Below are 19942 nucleotides of genomic sequence, written 5' to 3' on the forward strand. Positions count from 1 at the left end.
CCCCCCAATCACTTCTGCCCCTGCCCCTCACAAGGCGGCCCAGGAGATCTTCTGGAGGCTCCATCGGACTCCGTCCGCCATCCCTCGGGGGAACCCCGGCCTCTTCAGGCGTCCAGGCGTCCCGCACGCCACCCCCCAGTGTCCCCCCAGCCCCCTGCTTTGGGCCGCAGGAGCGCGCCCTCCCGAGCAGAGCCAACGTTCCTTCCGCCTGGGACAGCCTTCCCCAGGCCGTCTCCCCTGCCCCCTTCAAGGCCGAGTTCAGTGCCGCCTCCCCTGAGAAGGCTTCCTCCCTAGCTAGGCCTGGCAGATGCGTCTCTGTGCCCACGGGCAGAGGTGTCTGGAGCCTCCTTCCTGGCGCTCACACTCTCATCGGAGACAAAAAGGAGAAATGCCAGCCTGGGAGTGGGAACCAGCCTCCACGGCATTTCTGAAATACATGAGTGACTCACCAACCTTCAGGTTCAGGACGCCGGACACGCGGTTCTGCATTACTAGCCTGTCCGGAAAAGCCAGAGGACCTACCCTCACGTTCCCACCCCGCGGCAGTGGGGGGGCGGCCGTGACAGCTCCTCCGTGGCCTGTGCCGGGCCCGTTGGCTCCACTCATTTCTGTCACCCGCCTGTCCCTGGAGGCACCCAAGTTGGTGACCCGGCAGGGTAGGCATCTGAGCTTCAGCCCCCGTCCCAGCCGCCCAGGCCCAGGGCCCGGCTCAAGTGCTGGCTGTGCCCACCGGACAGGGCTCGGTCCAGGCTGCAGCGCCCGGAAGGGCACAGGCTCTCCCTCTTGGTCCCCCCCAGGAATCAGTAGGAACGGCCAAGAGCCCGGCTGTGCACGGATCAGCGGTGTGGCTTCATGCGAGCGTTCTGCCTCTCGGTGCCTGTCTCCTCATCCAAAAAATGGGGCAACGGTACAACGCACTCTACAAGGTTGTCGTAACGCACGTGTGAGTTAACACGACACAACGCTTAGGACGGTGTCCGGCACAAAGCAAGTCTACACAGCACGAACCACTTCTTATCACACCACGATCACCACCGCCGGGGTGTCCACCGGGCACGCGTGACAGCACCAGGCCCCGCTCTAGGTGTGGGGACACAGCCGTGTACGGGTTACCTCTGCCAGGGCACACACTTACAACCGACACGTGAAGGACAGAGGGAAGAGTGCAGGTGCAGCACAGCGACGGGTGACGTGCTGAGTCCTGGGGCCGGGGGCGTGAGAGGGGGTTTTGCTCAGGACCCACGTGGGGCAGGAGGGAGCCGGGGAGGAGCTGGGGGCTACGCAAACCCATCCCCGTCTCCACGACAGGCAGTGGCCCTCAGGAGGCAGCAGGGGCCCCGTCGGACCCCTAGCTGGCTTCCTCCTGTGGACGCTATGGGCTGGACCGACGCCCCTCCAGCGCTAGGCTGGGGCGGCAGTGGGGAAAAAAGAACAGTTATTTTTTCTCTCTCCCTCTTCCCTTGTTTTCTAGGTTCATCCTAGTGTGGCTGTGAGGGTACGGAGGGAGAGAGGGCAGGAGTTGAGAGCGGCAGGAATTTATGAGCTCAGAGAGCGGCTGCCTTTGGTGGGGTGGGGGGAGGGGGCTCCCTTTGCCAAAACAATATTTAATTTTTTTAAGGGCGGCTACAAAGCCATGATTAAGCTCAGGGCCCTAAAACAAGCCCATAAAATCGAAAAATATTTATCTGGAAGGGTGGCAAGTCCAATAAAAGTTTTATGAATGTTTTACAACTGCCCTGTCAGGAAGCTGGCCTCTCACTCACCCCCCTTCTGTGAAAACACGACACACACACACACGAGCACTCGCGGGCACGGGCACACATCCGTGGACACACACTCAGACACACCTGCACAGATGTACGGCCCATGCAGCTCCCGCTGGCCCGGGGCTCTCAGGTGGGCCTGGGGCTGTGGGGAGAGGACCCCGGCCGGGGACCAGCCTACACGCCTCAGCTTTGGCACGCGCCCTCCTCCTGTGCCGTGGGCCCTGCTGGCGGCTGCAGTGTCTGCCCTCGGCAGGCAAGGCCCCAGGTCCTCCTGTGGACTCTGTGTGGCGGGGAAGTTGCACCCCGTTTTCCCACGAGGGTCACCTCAAGGTCCAGCAGTTTGAAGGCAGCTTCCAATGTCTCTCCTCTGGCAGCCCCAGGGGCCACCGGAAGGCCAAAGACTGCCAGGCTTGCTATTCTTCATAATCCGGGAAGTGGGTGTCGGGAGCCCCGTTTTAGAGGAAAAAACTGACACGCAAGGGCCTTGCCTAAGGTGAGCCAGGCAACGGCTGCAGAGTCATAAGCTCAGCCTGGCTCTAGTGGCCTCCCCTGTCCTGAGGTAGGGGACAAAGGCCCCGCCGACCTCTCCCGCTGCATCTCCCACCGCGCGCCCTGCCCGTGGCTGAGCCACAGGGCGTTTGCACGCACCTGCCCCCACCCCCGGCCACCCCAGTGACTGCGAATCACGGGCCGGTCTCACACGATGCCGCTTCCTCACAAGTGCTCCGGGCTCCTCCAGACCGAGGAAGCTGCGCCTTCCCTATCACCTGCCCGCGTCCTCCCCAGCTCCCGGCCTGTCTGGAGGTATGGAGCCCAGAAGGGCAGGGAGCAGCAAGGCCTCCCTGCGTCCCCAGTCCAAGCTGAGCCGGGGGCGCAGCACAGGGCGGGGAGTGGCGGGTGAAGGAGCCGGACTCGGGTGGCTCCTCCGAGGTCCCCGCTGGCCCTGGGCCGCCCATCTTGCCTCAGAGAAATCACCCACCACCTGGGGCAAGGCCCAGCCCAGGGGCCAATTTCCAGCCATCGGCACTTGCTTTTCCGACCACAGAAGAGACGGGCACCTGGGCAGGGGCGGGGCGTCAGAACAAGGCACATGCAGGTGCTTCCAGATGCCCGCTCATTCATCCTCGCACACTCCCCTTCCTGAGGGAACATGACAGCCTCAAGACCTGTGACGTGACCTCCTGGGGATCTGACTCCAAGTTACAGATGGGAAGTGGCTGCCTGCAGAATCGGACAGAGCAAACCAGGGGCCCAGTTTCTGAGTAAACACTGGGGTTTCGCTTCACCCCCGGCTCTGCTCTGCAGGGGAGGATTCCTACAGAGGCCTGATACTTAGGGCTGACCCTGGGCCTCCAAGAAACCAGGCCGAGGACAAGCTGCTCTGAAAGCCCAACGGCTGCATCCTTTGAGTGGCAAGAGACGGGCCATGGGGGAGGCGCGGGCTGGAGGGATGAGGGTGGAGGAGAGGCGGGCAGGGCCTCACTCCATTCCAGGATGAGACAAGCAGGCCTCCTGGTGCCCACCCGGGGAAACGCTGTGAAGCAGGGAGACGTGGAAACAACCCACCCGTGCTCACACAGGTGACAGTTGCCCGGGCTGCGGGACAACACACAGCAGTCAGGTGAGTCAACTAGGACCCCGCCGGGGGCGCAGGTTCTGAAACGGAAGCAGCAAGGGCTCTAGCACTCCTGGGTCAGTGCAAGACCAAAAACGGAGCCACTGAAACCGCAGCAACGCCACCTCTGTTAGGGACACAACCTCAGGCAGGGAGAGTACAGGGACGCACGGGGAGGGGGTGTCACCTGTGGGAGAGCGGTGGGGCTCTCGCATCGTCTGCAGGATTCTAGTTCTTGAGAGAGAGACAGAGAGAGACAGAGAGATTGGAGCCTGTGAGGGGACATTTACGTCTGTTTGATCTTGCTGCTTTCAGGGATGCCTCTTCTGTGCGGCCAAAGTTTTCCCAGGATAAAAACAAAATCAAATACTGATTAAAAAAAAGAGAAAGAGGTACAGGGGACCCACCGTGCTGCGGGCAGTAGTCTGTCCACTGGGGATAGGATGAGAGCTGTCGTGTGGCCCTAGGTGCTGCCACCACACACGCTGCCCGAGACAGGCCAGAGGCTTGCAGAGACTCACCGCTGGGACCCCCTGGGAAACAGCACAGTGTCTGAGAGCCGTGATGGAGAAGCAGTGAGCGCCGTGGGGACACGGACGGGCGGACCTCAGCCGGGGTCAGGGCAGGGAAAGAGGATACTTCTCAGCCCCCGGTTCCTCGTGCTGGAAGTAGGTCCCAGGCCCGCTAGGCACAGGCCAATGGCCTCTTCCTGGGGGCCCTGCCCTCACCGGGGCCACGGGGAGGCCCTGGCACGGCCCATGTGGATGACAAGGGACCATGCCCAGGGCGAGGCTGGTCGGCAGATGGTTTCTGTACACTGTGCCATGTTTATGTTAATCGCAGATATTTTTAACGTATTGTGTTACTCCATCCGTCTTGGTGAACGGTCCGTCTTGTAAAATTCTTTTAATGATGTTATTTTTTCTTGCCTATCTTCGTCATCTACAATTATTTATAATATCATTGTCTTTGTCTCAAATACTGGGTATAAACATTGTTGTAACAGTTCTTCGATGGGGTTCATATAATTTTTACAATTGCTTTGAAATGCTTCAATGGCCAAAGGGGAGGAGGGTTGGCCATTCTTTTGGGGGAGAAAAGACACCCCAAGTGCTCCCTGCGCTTGGTGAAGGTCCCCCTCCATCAGGCTGGCTTCCAGGAGAGGCAGCGGTGGGTGGCTGGCAGCCGGAGCTGGCTCTGCACTGGGTTTCAGAGCTGCTTACCCACGGACCGGGGTGGGGGGTGAAAGCCACAAAGGCCACTGTCGGGTGAGACGCCAGTGAGAGAGACGGATGGTCTGTTTTCATTTTATAGAGATTTTCTGAAACCTCGCCTTTCACCCCTCAACTCTCTCCAATCCGCTTTTCTCCCAACCGAGCTGCTTTCCGGAGTCTCCGTGGAGAGCCGGTGACAGGACCTAGGGGGAGGCCATTGACCGCCTGGGGAGGGTCCCCTCACCTCAGGGTCACTGCCCCGACAGAGCCGGCTTCAGGCCCCCGTGGGGCTGAAGTGGGCTGGGCTGTCCAGGCAGAAGGCAGCCGTCGGAGTGAGCCGGCCCGCAGCTAGGTGGCAGCCGGCCCGGGGCTGGGGACAGAGGGCAGCCCGAGGCTCCCGCCCCGCCTGCTCTCCGGAGCCCGCTGTGAACTCTCCGGGGCTCCACGGGGGGTTTGCAGCCTCCCTGGACCACCGTCCACACATGCCTCAGATCCTGGCCTCCTCTGCCCAAACCCCCTCAGTGCCCCCGGGCCTGCAGCGAGCCCGGCCAGCCCCTCCCCGGCCTCTCACTGAGCTCCCTCGCTCCCCTCTGAGCCGCCCGCCGGCTGGGGTGCAGCCCGCCGGCTGGGGTGCATCCCACCTGCCTTCCTTGGGCGGTGCCAGCCCTTGGACGCGGGGCGTGGGCCCAACACGGGCCCTGGCCTTGGGGCTCAGGGTGACCCGTCCTTTCAGGCCTGGAAAAGGCCTCCAAGCCTAGGCTCCCTCCCACGGTCTGTCAGATGGTGGTGGCCTGGGGGGGTCTGCCCCCGTGATACAGTTGGCCCGCCAGGGGACAGGGCGGCTGAGGGCGGCTGAGGGCGGGCCCTGGGTCTGGGCTTGGGTTTAGGACCCAGCCGGGGCCTGGCACCCAGGAACTGAGTAGGGCGGGGGAGTCTCCACGCCTTTGGCCCAGAGCTGTGGGCGTACCAGGCTCATTCAGTGAACCCTGCGTGCCAAGAGGAAACTAAAAAGGGAGAAAGTCTCCCACAGCCCCATCGTTAATGTTTTCACCTGGTTTCTTCTTCCTTTTCTCTGCAAAGCTTCTTTTTGCGTGGTTGGGAGGACGTGGCGTGTACAACTTGGTGTTCTGACTCTTTTCAAAGATGACTTTGAACGTCAGCTGCGGCTGCCTTCACCTGCTCTCACCCACGTCGCCCACGCGGGGAAACTGGGGCTCTTCCAGGGGACACTACCACCAGATGCAGGGTGTCCTCCTCACCCCGAGTCCTCCTCCAGGGAAGGGCTCTGCAGGGCACTCCTGGGAGCGCCGGGGAAACCAGACTGGGTGGCTGGGGATGTGTGTGGGGACAACACATTTTACAGGAAAAGAAAACTAGTTTCATTTTAAACCTCAGAGGGAACATGCAGCCCAAATACCCGTTGCCCAAAGGCCTATTTATGGGAACATGACAGTACCCACAACCAGGACTCCTTGCGGACCCTCCCTTTGGCACCAAGATGAGTTTACACTTGCCCTCCTCACTGGGTTTCCAGAAGCCTCTCAGTGGAGCAGCGCCCATGAGAAGCACCCACTTCCACCTGGGGACTCCAGGGTCTGCTGGGCCAGGTGTCCAGATCCTCTGAGCCTCCGCGTACCCTTCAGGGAAGTGGGGCGAGGGCTGCAGCAGGAGGAAGAGGCAGCGCATCAAGGGCCTGGACCAACGGAGGCCAGATACGGGGCCCGACCTGATTCTATCGTGGCTGTGCTGTGTGGAGCTGAGTGTGGCCGACCACAGGACCTGGTGGCCTCGGCCCGCAGCCTGTGGGCGCACACACGGCAGGCCATCAGGGTGGCTTTGTGCACTGGCCTGATCCTCACAGCCCCTCGCAACTGGACGACTACCCCCATTTCACCAGAGGGAAATGGAGGCTCTGAACGCAGTGAGCTGCCCTCCTGAGCGGGCTCGGAACACGGGAGGCCTGTGGGGAGGCGGCGCGGCCCACAGGGGCCGCAGCTGAGCGACCACATCCAGGGACCACTGTCCACCACCCAGACAGTGGCTGTTGCTTAAACTCCTCTTTCTTAAAAATAAACCACAGGGACTTCCCTGGTGGCACAGTGGTTAAGAATCCTACCAAGGCAGGGGACACGGGTTTGAGCCCTGGTCCAGGAAGATCCCACATGCTGCGGAGCAACTAAGCCTGTGCGCCACAACTACTGAGCCCGCACGCTTAGAGCCCGTGCTCCACAACAAGAGAAGCCACTGTGGTGAGAAGCCTGTGCACCGCAACGAAGAGTAGCCCCCGCTCGCTGCAACTAGAGAAAAGCCCGGGCACAGCAACGAAGAGCCAACACAGCCAAATATAAATAAATAAACAAACCACAGACAGCTTCCCCTGATCTTGTTTGCACGGCTGTCCACCCCGACCTGCTGCAGCCGAGCTGGAGACGGGACCAGGTGCGAAGCCTGAGAGGAGTCATAGAGGCCCAGCTCCAACTCCCATCTCCTCCAGAGCTCGCCTGGGCTGCGGCCACCTCCCGCGAGGGCCGGCCCTCGTGCTCCCGATGCCGCGAGGTGCAGGGCAAGGGCGTCTGCCCAAAGCACTGCTTCGCCGCATGCTGGACCAAGCGGGCGTGAGGCCAGGCGGTGGTGGGCAGGGCTCCAGCCACGCTGCTAAGCTTGTCTACGGGTCTCGTTCCCAAGGCTCAGTCTCCCTCCCTAAGACATGCGACGGGGACACAAGCGAACACCTGGTCCCGGGCCCTGGACGCCTGGCCAGCGCCGGCCCGGGGGCGCTGCAGTCTCGTGGTGTCTCTGAGCTGGACCTGTGGAGACAGGACGAGGCTCTCCTTGTGGGTGTCGGGACCCAGGCTAGGGCCGGTGCAGGGCCGGCAGGACCCCGAGGAGCCCAGACCAGAGAGCTGCCCGTCTGCTGTGCAGAGCTGCGCGTGTCCTCAGGGACACCGTGAGAACGGGGTGGTGGCACCCGGTGGGGACACTGAGAGCTGAGGCTGTGCTCCGCCCCGTGGGGAAGCTCAGGACCACGCTGGCTCCCGACTCGGTGACCCAGGCCCGGCCCTCATGCCCTCCGCAGCCCCCGCTTGCGGCCCTTCCCACTGCTCCTGCTGTGCTTCCCAAACACGCCCACACGCTCAGGCCTGGAGCACGGCCTCCTCCTCGTGCTTGGCCTGAGGAGGTCCACGGATGGGGCAGGATTCCGACTGACTGTCCCCTCCTCCGGGAAGCCTTCCTGGGCTTCCGACGCACACGACACAGACCTCACAGTCACTTGTGCACTGCAGCAGACTTCTGCCGTCCCGCTTCCCCTCCAGCCTTCCTTAAACCATTCTCCAGGGGGTCGTTTAAAATCGCGAATCAAATGAAGTCAGCCTCTTACTCGAGACCTGCCTCTGGCGGACCCCCAGGCCCCGCTCCCCGAGCGGCCCCTGCCGCGTCTGCACGCCACGCCCTGCCCCCGCTTAGCTCGCTCACACCCTTCGGGGCGCTGGCGCACAGTGCAGGCACTCCGGGTCGCTCAGAGGCACCGGCCGAGGGCCACCCGATGCCAGTGGTGCGGTGCCGGGACAGGGGCAGGTCTGTCCGGAGGAGCCGTCCCTGCCCAGCAACATCCTCCCACCACCCTCGAGAACCAGCAGTGCTGCCCGGTGGGTTCCCAACTCGTCTCGTAGGGCTTCCAGCCCCCGGGGCTTACAGATGGAGAGAACCCTTTTGAAGGAGCAGTTGTGTGAACATGGGGCCTTCCAACCTTGAGGCCGCCCAGGACTTTCTGGGAAGGCTCCCTGGGCGTCAGGACGGGGCCGTCCCTCTAGCCCATCTGGTTTCGAGGGTCAGGACCCTTGTCTCAGAAGCCAGCAGTGACGGCTCCATAAGACACTGCTCCCTTATTACGGCTCAGCTTGGACTCCTGAACCCGAGGCCCAAGTGTCCTTCCAGAAATTCAAGTAGAAGTCACAAGGCACCATGGCCAAACCCAGCCCAAAGGCAGGTTTCGTTTAGTTCAGACAGTTTTAGTTTTCAATCAGGAAATTTTCCATAAAAATTGAACCAGATGAAGTCTGATTCCTGGGCCTGCGTCCCATCGCATGGGAGCAGCGAGGCCCGAGCAGTGGTCCCTGTTTACCACGCTGCCCCCACTCCCTACCGCCTGCCACCGGACTCTGACACCCCGGCTTGGCCCTGTGGGCCTTGCCTCCGAGGTGAGAGGCCCCAGTGCACCTGGGCCTGCGGGCGGGGCAGGGAAGGACACCCAGAGGGCTCCTCAGTCGCCGTTCTGGCCGGCTGTCCTGCAGAGCCAGCGGGAGGCCCGTAGGCCACACTGAATGCCGCCCCGTCCACGGTCTGCGGGCCCCCAGACGCCCCCTGCTCCGGGGGCCGACAAGTGCACGGCCCCAAAACCCCGGGCTCCCGACCCGGCTCGTCCCCAACCTGGGCCGAAAGTCCCGCCGCTGCGCCACCTGGCGCTGGACGTCCGGTTTACTGAAGATTCTTTCACAATTAGCACTCCCAAAAGGTTAAAAGTAATCCTTTAGGGGAGGGATGGCAGGAAAAGACAAGCAGCGTCGGTGGAGGGTGGGGAGGGCGGGAGTGGGAGTGGGTGGGATGAAGGAATCTGACCAGTTATATTTAATAAAAAGCTTAAGAGCCACAAACAGGAAGCAGACCTATTAAAAGGCAACACTGACCTACGGCAGGAATGTGAACTCGAGTTGCCCGAAGCAGCGTCACCACGGCCCCCTGCCCCACCCCAGAACCCAGGGCCCCAAACACGCCTCCTCCCACGTTCCTGCTCTGGGACACCCAACGCTGAGTCTGCCTCGGGCTAGAGCAAGGGGAGCAGGGCAAGGTCGGCATGATGCCATCCACCCCGGGAGAGGACACGGACGCTGCCCTCCGTCCCTCTGTGTGGACCAGCAGGGCCCCGAGGCCTGGTGGGCGGGCGCCTGGGGTGGGCCTCTTCCCCCAGGCAGCTTGGCTCTCACCCCCCAGTGCCCAGAGGGCCCCACATGTGCAGGCTGGGGCCCTGGGGACTGAGGTCTGGACACGGGCCTGCACGTGTTCCCTGGGGCCCAGTTTGGCTGAAGTGACGAGCAGGAGTGGCCAAGGGACAGTGGGGAGGACAGGATGGGAGCCTGAAGCCCGGTGTTGTGGCTGGACTCTCACGGGTACCCCTGCCTGCCCGGGGTCCCTCATCCGTGACGGGGCTCCCGCCTCGGTAGAGGCCTCAGGGCACAGTCCCACAGTCCGGGCCGCAGGAAGCGGGCCTCTGCTGACCGCCGCCCTCCCTCGCGAGGGGCAGAGGGGGTCTCACGAGGCGACTGCTGGGCCAGGCTCTCAGGAGAAGACCCTGCTTCCTAGCCGGGCAGGCACCACCCCACACGGAGAGTCCGCCGGAGGAGCCGTGCTCCGAGGCCCCAGGCCCACCAGAGGCAGCCCGCCTGCAGCTTCCCTCCCCTAGTCCCGCAGCTCCAAGCAGCACAGCCATGTCCGGGTCCGCTAATGGAAGCACCCCTCGGGCCCGCCCTCGCCTGCCCTGGGGCTCTGCAGGCCCCCCCTCCGTCCCCCGCCCCGTCCTCAGGGCCTCCGCGTCTCCCTCTCTGCGGGCCCCCCGTGCCCCGCGGCCAGGCCCTACTCAGCTGTCCCTCTTCCTGGGATCCCCCGGCTGCCCACGGCCCTCTCCTCGTGCTCAGCTCACGGTCCACACCTCCTACACGGGTTCGCTCTGCCCCTCCCCCGACCACGGCCACCACACCTGGCCAGTGGGACCTCAGGAAGCTGGGCTGCGAGGAGTGACAGGGGTGGAGCTGAGGACACCTGGGTGCTCTGTCCCAGCAGCAGACGCGCACTCCGACCCCGCCGTAGACAAGTCCCACCTCAAACCGAGCGGGAGGCGGGAAAGGAGGTGGCAACGCACGTCCTGGGCAACCCTCTGGCTCCGGGGCCGCGTGCCAGCCCCGGTGGTCTCCCTCACCTACTGTGCCCCTCGGAACCGCCTGTTTGAGCAGCACCGTCCCGTCCACGCACAGGTCACGGGGTGGTGCAGTGGGCGGTCGGACCAGATGCCGGGTCCACACCAGGCTCCTCCAGGACACACACTGGCTTTCCAGCCACAGGTGGCGGGACCAGAAGCCATGATGCCGTGCAGGCTGAGCCCGCAATGCTGGCATGGGCGGGCCTAGACCCTGAGCCGAGGGCCAGTGTTTGGGTGCCGTCTCCACCTTCCCTGCACGGCTCCCGTGAACAGAGAAAAATGACCACACTCACCAGGGATGTGGACCTTGAACTTGCCACTCTGGCCGAAGGCGCTGGCAATGACCCCCAGCTCCCCAGTGGACAGGTGCACCTTGAGCCCCACGAAGAGCTGGATGTTGGTCTCCTTCTTGAACAGGGAGCGGCCGATCACACTGTAGTCGTCCATCACCTGTGCCCACACCCAGCCCCGGAGAGAGCGTTAGTGCCTGGGAAAGGCTGGGCTGCCACACTGCCCAGGTGGTCCGCCTGTGCCACGGGTGATGCCCGGGCCCTCTTGCCACGCCCCCCCCCCCCCCCCCGACACCCCCCAGGAAGCCACCTGCTGGCCTGGCCCACACCAGGCCGGCTGTGGGCACTTGGTTGGCTGGACGCGCTCGGCTTGTCCACGTGGCACTTTCCCACCTGACAGATGGGAGGAGGAGGCACTGCCCGTCCACGGCCACAGAGCCCACAGGCAGAGGTGACAAGACTCCGCAGCTGCCCGCCCACCTGTCCCCAAGCTGGCAGCGCTCCTCAGGAAAGCCTTCATGGCACTGCAGGCTGAGGGGATGGCACCCACCCTCTCTCCAGCATCCCCCACACCGAGGAGGCTCTAAGAACCCGGCCTCTTCCGTCCCGCCCGCCACACGCACGTGTGTCCCAGCCTAGGGCCCCCCTCCCTGGCCTGGCCCACGTCCATCCCGCAGACCGCGGCCCCACCTCCGCAGTGCCCCCACGGCTCTCCCTGCTGGAGCCCCGTTTGCCCTGGCTCGTGGCTGTCCATGTGGAGGCCCAGGCTGAGTGGAGGCACACGTGTGTGTGAGGAAGCTGGCCTGGGGCAGCCCTGGCTTTGCCCTGAGCTGTGTTCCTCTGGAACCTTCTCCCAAGGGCTTGAGCTTGGGGCAGGAGATGTGTGAGTCCCGCCAGCCCTGGCCTCCGGCGGCTCAGGCGCAGGCCTCCCTGGACCTGCCAGGCTCCTCTCCAGGGCCTGTGCCAGGAAGGTGCCAGGCCTCTGTGCGGAGAGAAGGGAAGGGGGCGTGTGTGCACACGCGTGTGTAAAGACCAGCTCTACCAGGCCTCAGAATGCCGGGTCCCACTAGGGGGCCACGGGAGAGACCGGGGAGGCTTCCTCCTGCCCTCCCGGCCCCGTGCGCCGGCCTGGGGCAGCTGCATGGAGTCCGACCAGGCAGCAGCTCGGGCAGCCGCGTGGAGGCCGGACGTACTGCCAGTGGTGGGACCTGCTCCTGGGGGCCCCCGGGGGCCAGGCTCATAAACATCTTGCTTCTGCCCAAGATGCCACAATCTGGCCAAGGGCCAAATGGATGGATTGTTTTGAAAAGCAGAAACTGTCCCATTTACCCTAAAAACCTTTTGGAAAAACATATCCTATCCTGTTTGATTCATAGCGCTAGATGAAAGGTACGTGCATTCCTCCTCTCCCCAGTGATGGATGAATCAGATACAGGCAATGATAAGAATCGTCATTCCCACTTGCACAGCCCTTTGTAACTCAGTCTCGTCCCCACATGAGACCTCCTCCTTGTCCTCCAGACTCACAGGGCTCCCCTCGTGGCCGGACCCGGCTCGGCCCTCCGCACCGCACCGTCTGCGGGCGTCCCCGCTGCCGCTGCAGGGCATCCAGCAAGGCTGCAGGGTGAACTGAATGGAGGCAGCTCCTCTGACCTCAGCACAGGGGAGTCGAGGTGAGCAGACGTCACCAGCCCCAAATGGTGAAGGGTGGCCCCATCGCTTTCGCAGGACCCCCATCTGTACCCCCCACCAGGACGGCCTGCACGTGGAACTCGGTCCCAGCCTCGTCAGGAGCCCAGCCTGGTCCAGCAGGTGCCAGGACTTTGGCTGAACCGACCCAATGGTTCTGAACCAGCCATTCCACGTTCCCCACAGCCAGAGGCTGGTCCCGAGGTCAGCCTGGCCGCTGAGACTGCCTGTCGCTGGGAGGAGAGCCCTCGGAGACCCCCGACCCCCAGCCCCTCGGAGACCCCAGCCTGTGCGGACTGAGGCACCAGTGGGTCACACTGAGCCCTCGCAGAGCCCTTGTCTGCAAGGGATTTCCACGGCCACTTTGCAGAGGTCAGAGCTGAGCTCAGGGATGAGATCTGAGCGGGTCGCGGATGCCAGAGCCAGGGGCACAGTGGAAACTCAAACCCCAGCCGGCCAGGCCTTTGCAACGTCCCCGCAGGAGCGTTCCGGACTGGCGGGAGTGGCAGGTGCACATCCCTGGGCCCCCAGAACACACCCCTCCAGTAGTTACAGGGGGTGGGGCCGTGAGAGGGGCTCGGCGAACGGCTGCTGCGGGAGCCCTCATTTCATGACGCTGGTCAGAGGGGAGGCCTCTGCAGTGCTGCAGGAAGACCAGAGGCGGCATCTGTCCTGGGCTGTGGGAAATGGTGAAGCTCAGCCCCTCCGTCTCCGGAACGTGCGTGCCCCTGAGGGTTGAGCTCCTCTCCAGATGACGCTTCCAGCCGAGGCAGGGACCTCAGAGATCAGACACACCAGAACATCCAACAAAGGAAGACCTTCTGAGACTAGCCGGAGGCTTTTCCTTCTGAACCCACCGCCGTGACGAGGAGCCAAAGGCAACACGCGTGGAACCTGCGGGCGGCAGCTCCCCGGGAGCGACGCTGAGCCGCCACACAGTTACAGCCGTAGCTCCCAGGGAAACGTGCACCGTCTGCGTGAGCCATCCGCTTCGTCCCTTGGCCTTTGGTGGTTGGAGGCCGAGCTCCCCCAGAGCAGTCACTGCCGCTCACAGAGCCCGGGCCCTCACCTCCACACCAGGCGAGTCCCCTCTGTCCCCGGCCTCTGAGCGGGGACTTGGCTGGCGGCGCACGTAATTATGTCATTACACGTCTGTGTCTCTCTCAGGGCCGGCTGCCGTGATGAGGCTTGGGAATTGCCCAAGTTCTGGAGCGACTATTCTAATTCAAATTGGAGAAGTGGCAGCAAGGAGACAGGGGCGGCTGGCTGTGAAGCGGAGCCCTGAGCAGAGAGGGCTGGCAAGGCTGGGGCCCTGATCCATCTCCTCCAACTCTGCAATCTGGGGCATGGGGCTTCTCTGAACCTCAGTTCCTTCCTCTGGAAAAGGCTGTTGCTAGGATGAAGGGTGTTGGTGCTGGCAAGAACACCTGAGACCTGGTAGCAGGACAACTGCCCAGAGGCCAGAACCTCGATGACCAGAATATGAAGCTGGGAGAATGACAGAAGCAGTACCTGCGGCGGGGGCTCCTCTAGCCCACCCAGAACCTCGAGAGCGAGTTAGCCAACCCTCGGAGGACGGGAGCCGGGGGAGACCTGTGCCGCGAATGGGCCCTTGGAGTCACCGGGAACGACAACTCCCAGGTCCCTGGACGACGATGCCCGGTCTCATCTATCCTTTTTGGCCTCAGAAACCAGTGGCCAAGACTGCATCTTTCCCCCCACTGCAGTGCAGGGCGAGGCGTGTCTGATGCCCAAGTACACTGGGGGGCAACGATCAACCCCTTGTAATCTCCTGGGGCAAACCCAGGAACGGACATTAGCCTTCAAGTTGTTTCATTTGGTCAAGCGAGTTCCAGAGGCCCAGGCGGGGAGACCTCGGGCGGCCAGGCTCTGGGCGTCACCCGAGGGGGACTGTGCCACGCCCGCTCCCAGGCCGACCAGGCTGTCTTCCTCAAAACTCGGCCTGCCCCAGCACCGAACGGGCACCCGGCCTAGCAGTGACGAGCCTGGCGGCCCACGACCCCGACGCACGGAGCCTCCCTCCCTCTTTCTGTTCCCGTCACCAGGCACCAACGCAGGCAGAGTCTCTGCCGGTGCTGACGAGGAGGTACAAAGGCACCGTCCCCAGAGGCAGCTGCGTTCTCCTGGAGAGAAAGGGAGGCTAACTGTTTGCTGGGCGCTCGCTGCACGCCAGGCTCACGCTTCACGCCAGGCCCTCGCACGCGTGGTCGCGTCAGCTCCCCACCAACTCCGTTAAAGAAGCGACGGGTTCCGGGGGTGGGGGAGGGGTGCGACTGGTCCGCGGCCGGGCAGAGGCAGCAGCACCTGCTCGGTACGTCAGATCCAGAGCCAGCTCTTCCCACCGTGTCCGGCTGCCTTGACCCTGCATCTGTACAGCAACAAAAAAGGCAGTTTTCAAACGGGGGCCAATAAGCATTTCGGCAGCCGAGGGAGAGTCTTGGCTATCAGACGCTGTTTAGATGGCAGGAGAGAGGCCTGGGTTTGGGCCAGCACACGTGGGCAGCCATCGGATTTCCCCAGGGGAGGGCCCGCTCGGCCTCTGCTGCAGGAAGAACCTCTGTTCCTCGAGCAGCCTGGGAGCGGAGTGGGGGGCAAGGGGCAGCAGAGCTGGCCAAGCGGCTGGCTGGACCGCAGCATTGCCTCCTCCAGGAGTTGGGGGGCCTAGCCTGCCGGATGGCGAGGAACCCGCGCTGACCAGAGGCAGTCGCAGGCCGGCCCGCACCTGGTGCCCCGGGCACGTCTAACAAGCCATCAGCAGTGGAGCGGGGAGAGCTGGGAGCCGGCAGGCAGTGCCGCTTCAGACTTCAAAGCCGGCCAGTGCTCCTGGTGGCGTCTGCGTGTTTACCCTTGGTTGGGCAGAGGCCACAGGCTCCTCTGGCTATGCCCTCAGGCCTTTCCTGTCCGGCGCCAGTGGATGCCAGGCCCAGGGTGGCCGGCACGCCCGGCCTGACCCCACCACGGGGGAGAGAAAGGTGCAGCCACCTGGTAGCCCGGGCCGCCGCGCCGCGAGGCAAGTCCAAGTGAACAGCACCGAGCCCGGCGCTCTGCGCTGGTACTTCACACACAGCGGCCTCCCCTCCTTCTACCGCCCTGAGAGGTGGGGAGCACGGCCCCCATTTTTCCAGCAAGGAAACTGAGGGGAAGAGACTCACCCAACGCCTGGCCTGCAGGGGCCCGTCCAGCGGGCCTGGAGCCCGTGCACACTGGGTCCCTGTGGCCTCGGCGGGAGACCTGCCATGCCCAGTCCTCTGCTCGCCCCCGCCTGGGTCCCCTGGCAGCCCCCGCCCAGCCCGCCGGCCTGCCTGTGCCCACCATGCCTTGGGCCCACCATACACGTGAGGGTGCAGTGCTGTCTTCATCCCGGTGGCCTGGAGAGGTGAGTGGGAGTTGGTGCAACACCTTTGTTTTCTAGTGATGTGGGTGGAACTACGCAAGCCGCCGTGGCCAGGGGGCGGGTGGGGCTGCTGGGCCCGGGCCGTGGCAGCAGTCAGAGGCGTGGGGCGGTGCAGGGCATTTACTATCCCAGGTATGAGCCCTCATTTGCCCACCTCCATCCATGTGATTGAATGATTGATTTTTGTTTGTGTTGGGTCTTCGTTGCTGAGCTTTCTCTAGTTGCAGTGAGTGGGGGCTACTCTTTGTTGCGGTGCGCGAGCTTCTCAGTGTCGTGGCTTTTCTTGTCGCGGAGCACGGGCTCTAGGCGCGCGGGCTTCAGTAGTTGTGGCTCGCGGGCTCAGTAGTTGCGGCTCGCGGGCTCAGTAGTTGCGGCACGTGGGTTCAGTAGTCGTGGCTCGCGGGCTTAGTCGCTCTGCGGCGTGTGGGATCTTCCCAGACCAGGGCTCGGGCCCGTGTCCCCTGCACTGGCAGGCGGATTCTTAACCACTGCGCCACCAGGGAAGTCCCACGTCCATGTGACTTTTACAAATGAGGAAACAGGGGCCCACAGAGTGAGCAACTTTAGCGGAGGGCAGCCGTGTGCACCAGCTCCAGGGTGTGCACGAGGCAACACAGGAGCCCTGGCTCCGCTGGCTGGGCCGCAGGGCTATGCCCAAGCCCACGGGGCTGAGGATCCTGCATCTGGACCTGCGAGTGGGTAAGGAAGGGCGTCTTCTCATCTCCCCATGGGGCTGCAGAGGAAGGGGCGCAGGGCCTGAGCAGCCAGGGAGGATCCTGAGAAGGGAGGGGTGGGGTGGGAGGGGAACACCCGGGGGCCCAGGGGAGGGGCGAGACCAGAGGGCGTGAGCGATGGAAAACCCGGCACACCCACCGTGAGGCCCTGGACACCTCCTCCTGTCACCCGGCGCGCGCACTGACTCAGGGCTGGACCAGGAGGGGTGACCCTCCTCTGCTGCACGAGGATCAGAACCAGAGGGCCTGCTGGGAGCCTCCGGGCAGACCCCACACGAACCTGAGCTCCCCGACACTGGCGTCTCAGCACTGCTGCCCTGAGTGAGCGGAACCCGGTCGAGTCCCAGGACCACCCACTGCCACGCCCGAGCCCCACGAGCATGCACCACAGGGACACGGCGAGGCCTGCGTGTTCGCCCACCCATTCACCTGTGGCCCGGTAGGCGTGGGCTCCCAGGCAGGGCTGTAGGCACAGATGAGGGGGTCGGGGGGCGCCCAGGGAACCACCTGCACTGACCAGGCGGGCCAGGCAGGCTCACGGCGCCGCCTGCGTGTCAGCCTGGCTCTAACTGGCGGAGAGGACGCAGGCCACTCCCGCCTGGCTCCCTGTCTGGAGACCACAGGCGCCGGGGCCAGGTCTCCAAGGCCTTCCTGGCTGTCAGACCGGGCAAGGCAGTGGGCAGGAGGGAGGCGGAAGGCTCTTACCCGCTCCACGACGCCGTGCTTGTGCTTCAGCTTGTACACTCGCAGCCCGGGCAGGGCGCTCTCGGCGTAGTTCTTATCCTCCAGCCCGTGCAGCAGGACGCCGTGGAAGGCCAGCCGGCATGTGTTGGCGTGGATGTCCGCGTCCAGCCTGGAGCCAATCACCAGGCACAGCCGCGGGCAGGTGACGGGCTTCTCGAACTCCACGAGGGCCCACTGCTGCCGGGGGCAGCGGCCTTCGGAGGCCTGGCCCACCCTCCTGTCGGCCTCACCACCGTCCGTCTCAGCCGGCACTGAGCCCGGGCACAGGTACTGTTCCTGGAAGAGGTACTCCTGGGAGAAGTCGAAGGAGTCCAGCACGGGCTCATGGTCGAAGCTGTCGGGGGCAGGGCTGAAGAACATCACCCGGCCCATGACCGTCTCGTGGCCCACGGTGATGTGGAACTTGGCCTTGGTCTGCAGGGATCCCCGGAAATACGGGATCTTCTCCACGGACACGAGGGCTGCATGCACCGTGTGCAGAGACTCGGGGGCGCACACCAGGCCACGCTCCAGCAGCTTGGGGTCGAACTGGGTGACACAGATGCCCAGCCGGTCCCCCTGCACAGCAGAGGTGACGGGTGTATGGAACATCTGCATGGACTTCACCTTCCTCACCACCTGGTCGGGAGTAAGAGAGGGAGCGCTGAGGCCGAGCCTCAAGGCTGGAGGGCTCCAGCTGGAGAAGCCCCCGTCCCGGCGCCACCAACACTCACCGGCACCCGGTCACATGCCCCTTGCACGGAGCAGGCTCCACCCTGCAAACGCGGCGCCAGGCTCACAGGGCACCCAGGCCGGGATGCGGTCAGCGGTTACTGCCGCCCATCCAGCACCACCGGGGTCCCCTCTCCTGCTCCACCCCCAGGCCCCGTCCCACGCTTTCTTCCCCAGCCCTCTGTTTAGGTTTGCTTCCCTGCCAGCCCCACGCCTGCCAAGCCATGCCCGGCTGCCTGGAAAGCCCAGGACAAACACCCCTGCTCTGGAAGGTCTGCCCAGACCCCCGTGGGCAGGACTTGCTGTCTCTCCTCAGTGCGGCCCCAGCCCCTCCTGGCCCACACCGCCTGCTGTGCTGTCACTGCCTGCTCTGGACCTGCCCGCTGCCAGCCGGCGGGCTTCTCCAGGGCAGAGTGGCTCTTCATTGACCAGACACACGGTCCCCTGGGGCTGCTGTGTGGCAGACACTGTTCCGGGAGTGGGACAGAGCCAGCTACGTTTTCAAAGAGCTTAGCGTCCAGAAACAGCAACAACATTACAAATATATTAACAAAATTTATATTAATATAAATAATACGGACACATAACATTTTTGTGTATAGATACATGTAAGTAATACCACCATAATCTGTATACTGTTTATGAGACGCTCCAGAGGAAACGACACATGGTGACGCTGGAGGCGGCCCGGGGGTGGGGAGAGTCGGGCTGTTTGCCGTCAGAGGTCAGGGAGATCTCTGCGGAGCCCATGTTTGAGTCGAGACCCCATCGTAAGAACCAGCTGTGCGGAGGCCAGAGAAAGTCCACTCTAAATGGGGGGGACCCGCAGGTGCAAAGGCGGGGGTGGGGGGAGGCCCTGCAGTCGGGGGAGCAGGCCGGACGTCACCAGGAGCGATGGCAAAGGAGCGCCCGCCCGATCTGTTTCCAAAGCATCACACCGACCAACACACCAGCACATTTCTGCACCCACAGCTGCTAAATCAGGAACAGACACAGAAAAGGCCCCAAAAAACGTTCACAAAATGAACAAACGTCTACACCAAGATCCACGTCGCAGTGATAAGATCAAATCTGTGCTGGGACCTCTGGTTAGCGCAGCGGAGAAACGTGAAATCGATTTCCGAAAACCTGCCCTCAAAAATCATCACACCAAAGACAGCTCTGACCTTCAGGTCGCGAGCACCCCGTCTACGAAGTCGGGTGTGCGGAACCCCCGTTTTCTCCCCATAAAGGGGGTGCTGTGCTGACATGAGCCGCAGGAGCCCAGTCCTTTCCTGGAGAGCCTGATACTTACGTGTTTGTTTAAAGACCATTAACGACCCAACCGGGAGGTCAGGGGGCAGAGAAAGTGAGAAGCACAGTGTCAAAAGCCACAGCCAAGATCAATCAAAGAGAAACATAAAACATCTCTGAAATGGTCTGTAAGGGCATCGGGAAACTAAGGTTTTCAGAAATGCACCCCAGAGTAACCGGAGAATATTATCTTACACTAAGCGCCTGCCCAGCGAGGCAGGACCCAGTCATGCCTCCTCCCCGCCGAGCCGGGAGCTGTCCCCTGGCCCTCAACCCCGGAGCCCCTCCAGGCCAGCTCCCTAACACGTCTGATGAAGTAATTCCTCGGCACCAGCCTCTACAAGGGTTCCCATCTCCTACAGCGCGACTTTCAAACCTTGTGGGTGGAACTGTCGTGATGAGGAAGTCCCTCTGACCAACTGAAATTCCACAGCGGATCAGCGCCCCCACCCAGGGCACCCCCTCTGCTGCACCACCAGGACTCCTGCTGGCCTGGCTCC

General features: G+C 63.3%; 1 protein-coding gene across 5 annotated transcripts in view; it reads right to left on the reverse strand.

The window, feature by feature from the left end:
• The window catches only part of EEFSEC (eukaryotic elongation factor, selenocysteine-tRNA specific), a 225482-nt gene that overhangs the window by 105785 nt on the left and 99755 nt on the right, over positions 1-19942 (reverse strand). For all 5 annotated transcript variants that reach the window (XR_003005709.1, XM_024763383.1, XM_024763384.1 and 2 more), the window contains exons 5-6: positions 17400-18056; positions 10860-11016 (exon numbers count right to left, since the gene is read on the reverse strand). Coding sequence is in view for 4 of the 5 variants with exons in the window: in XM_024763383.1 (XP_024619151.1) it covers positions 10860-11016; positions 17400-18056 (814 nt within the window). In the remaining variant the exon portion in view is untranslated. The remainder of the gene's footprint in view (positions 1-10859; positions 11017-17399; positions 18057-19942) is intronic.

The sequence above is a fragment of the Neophocaena asiaeorientalis genome, unplaced genomic scaffold (assembly GCF_003031525.2).
Source record: "Neophocaena asiaeorientalis asiaeorientalis breed wild unplaced genomic scaffold, Neophocaena_asiaeorientalis_V1.1 scaffold433, whole genome shotgun sequence".
Taxonomy (NCBI): domain Eukaryota; kingdom Metazoa; phylum Chordata; class Mammalia; order Artiodactyla; family Phocoenidae; genus Neophocaena; species Neophocaena asiaeorientalis.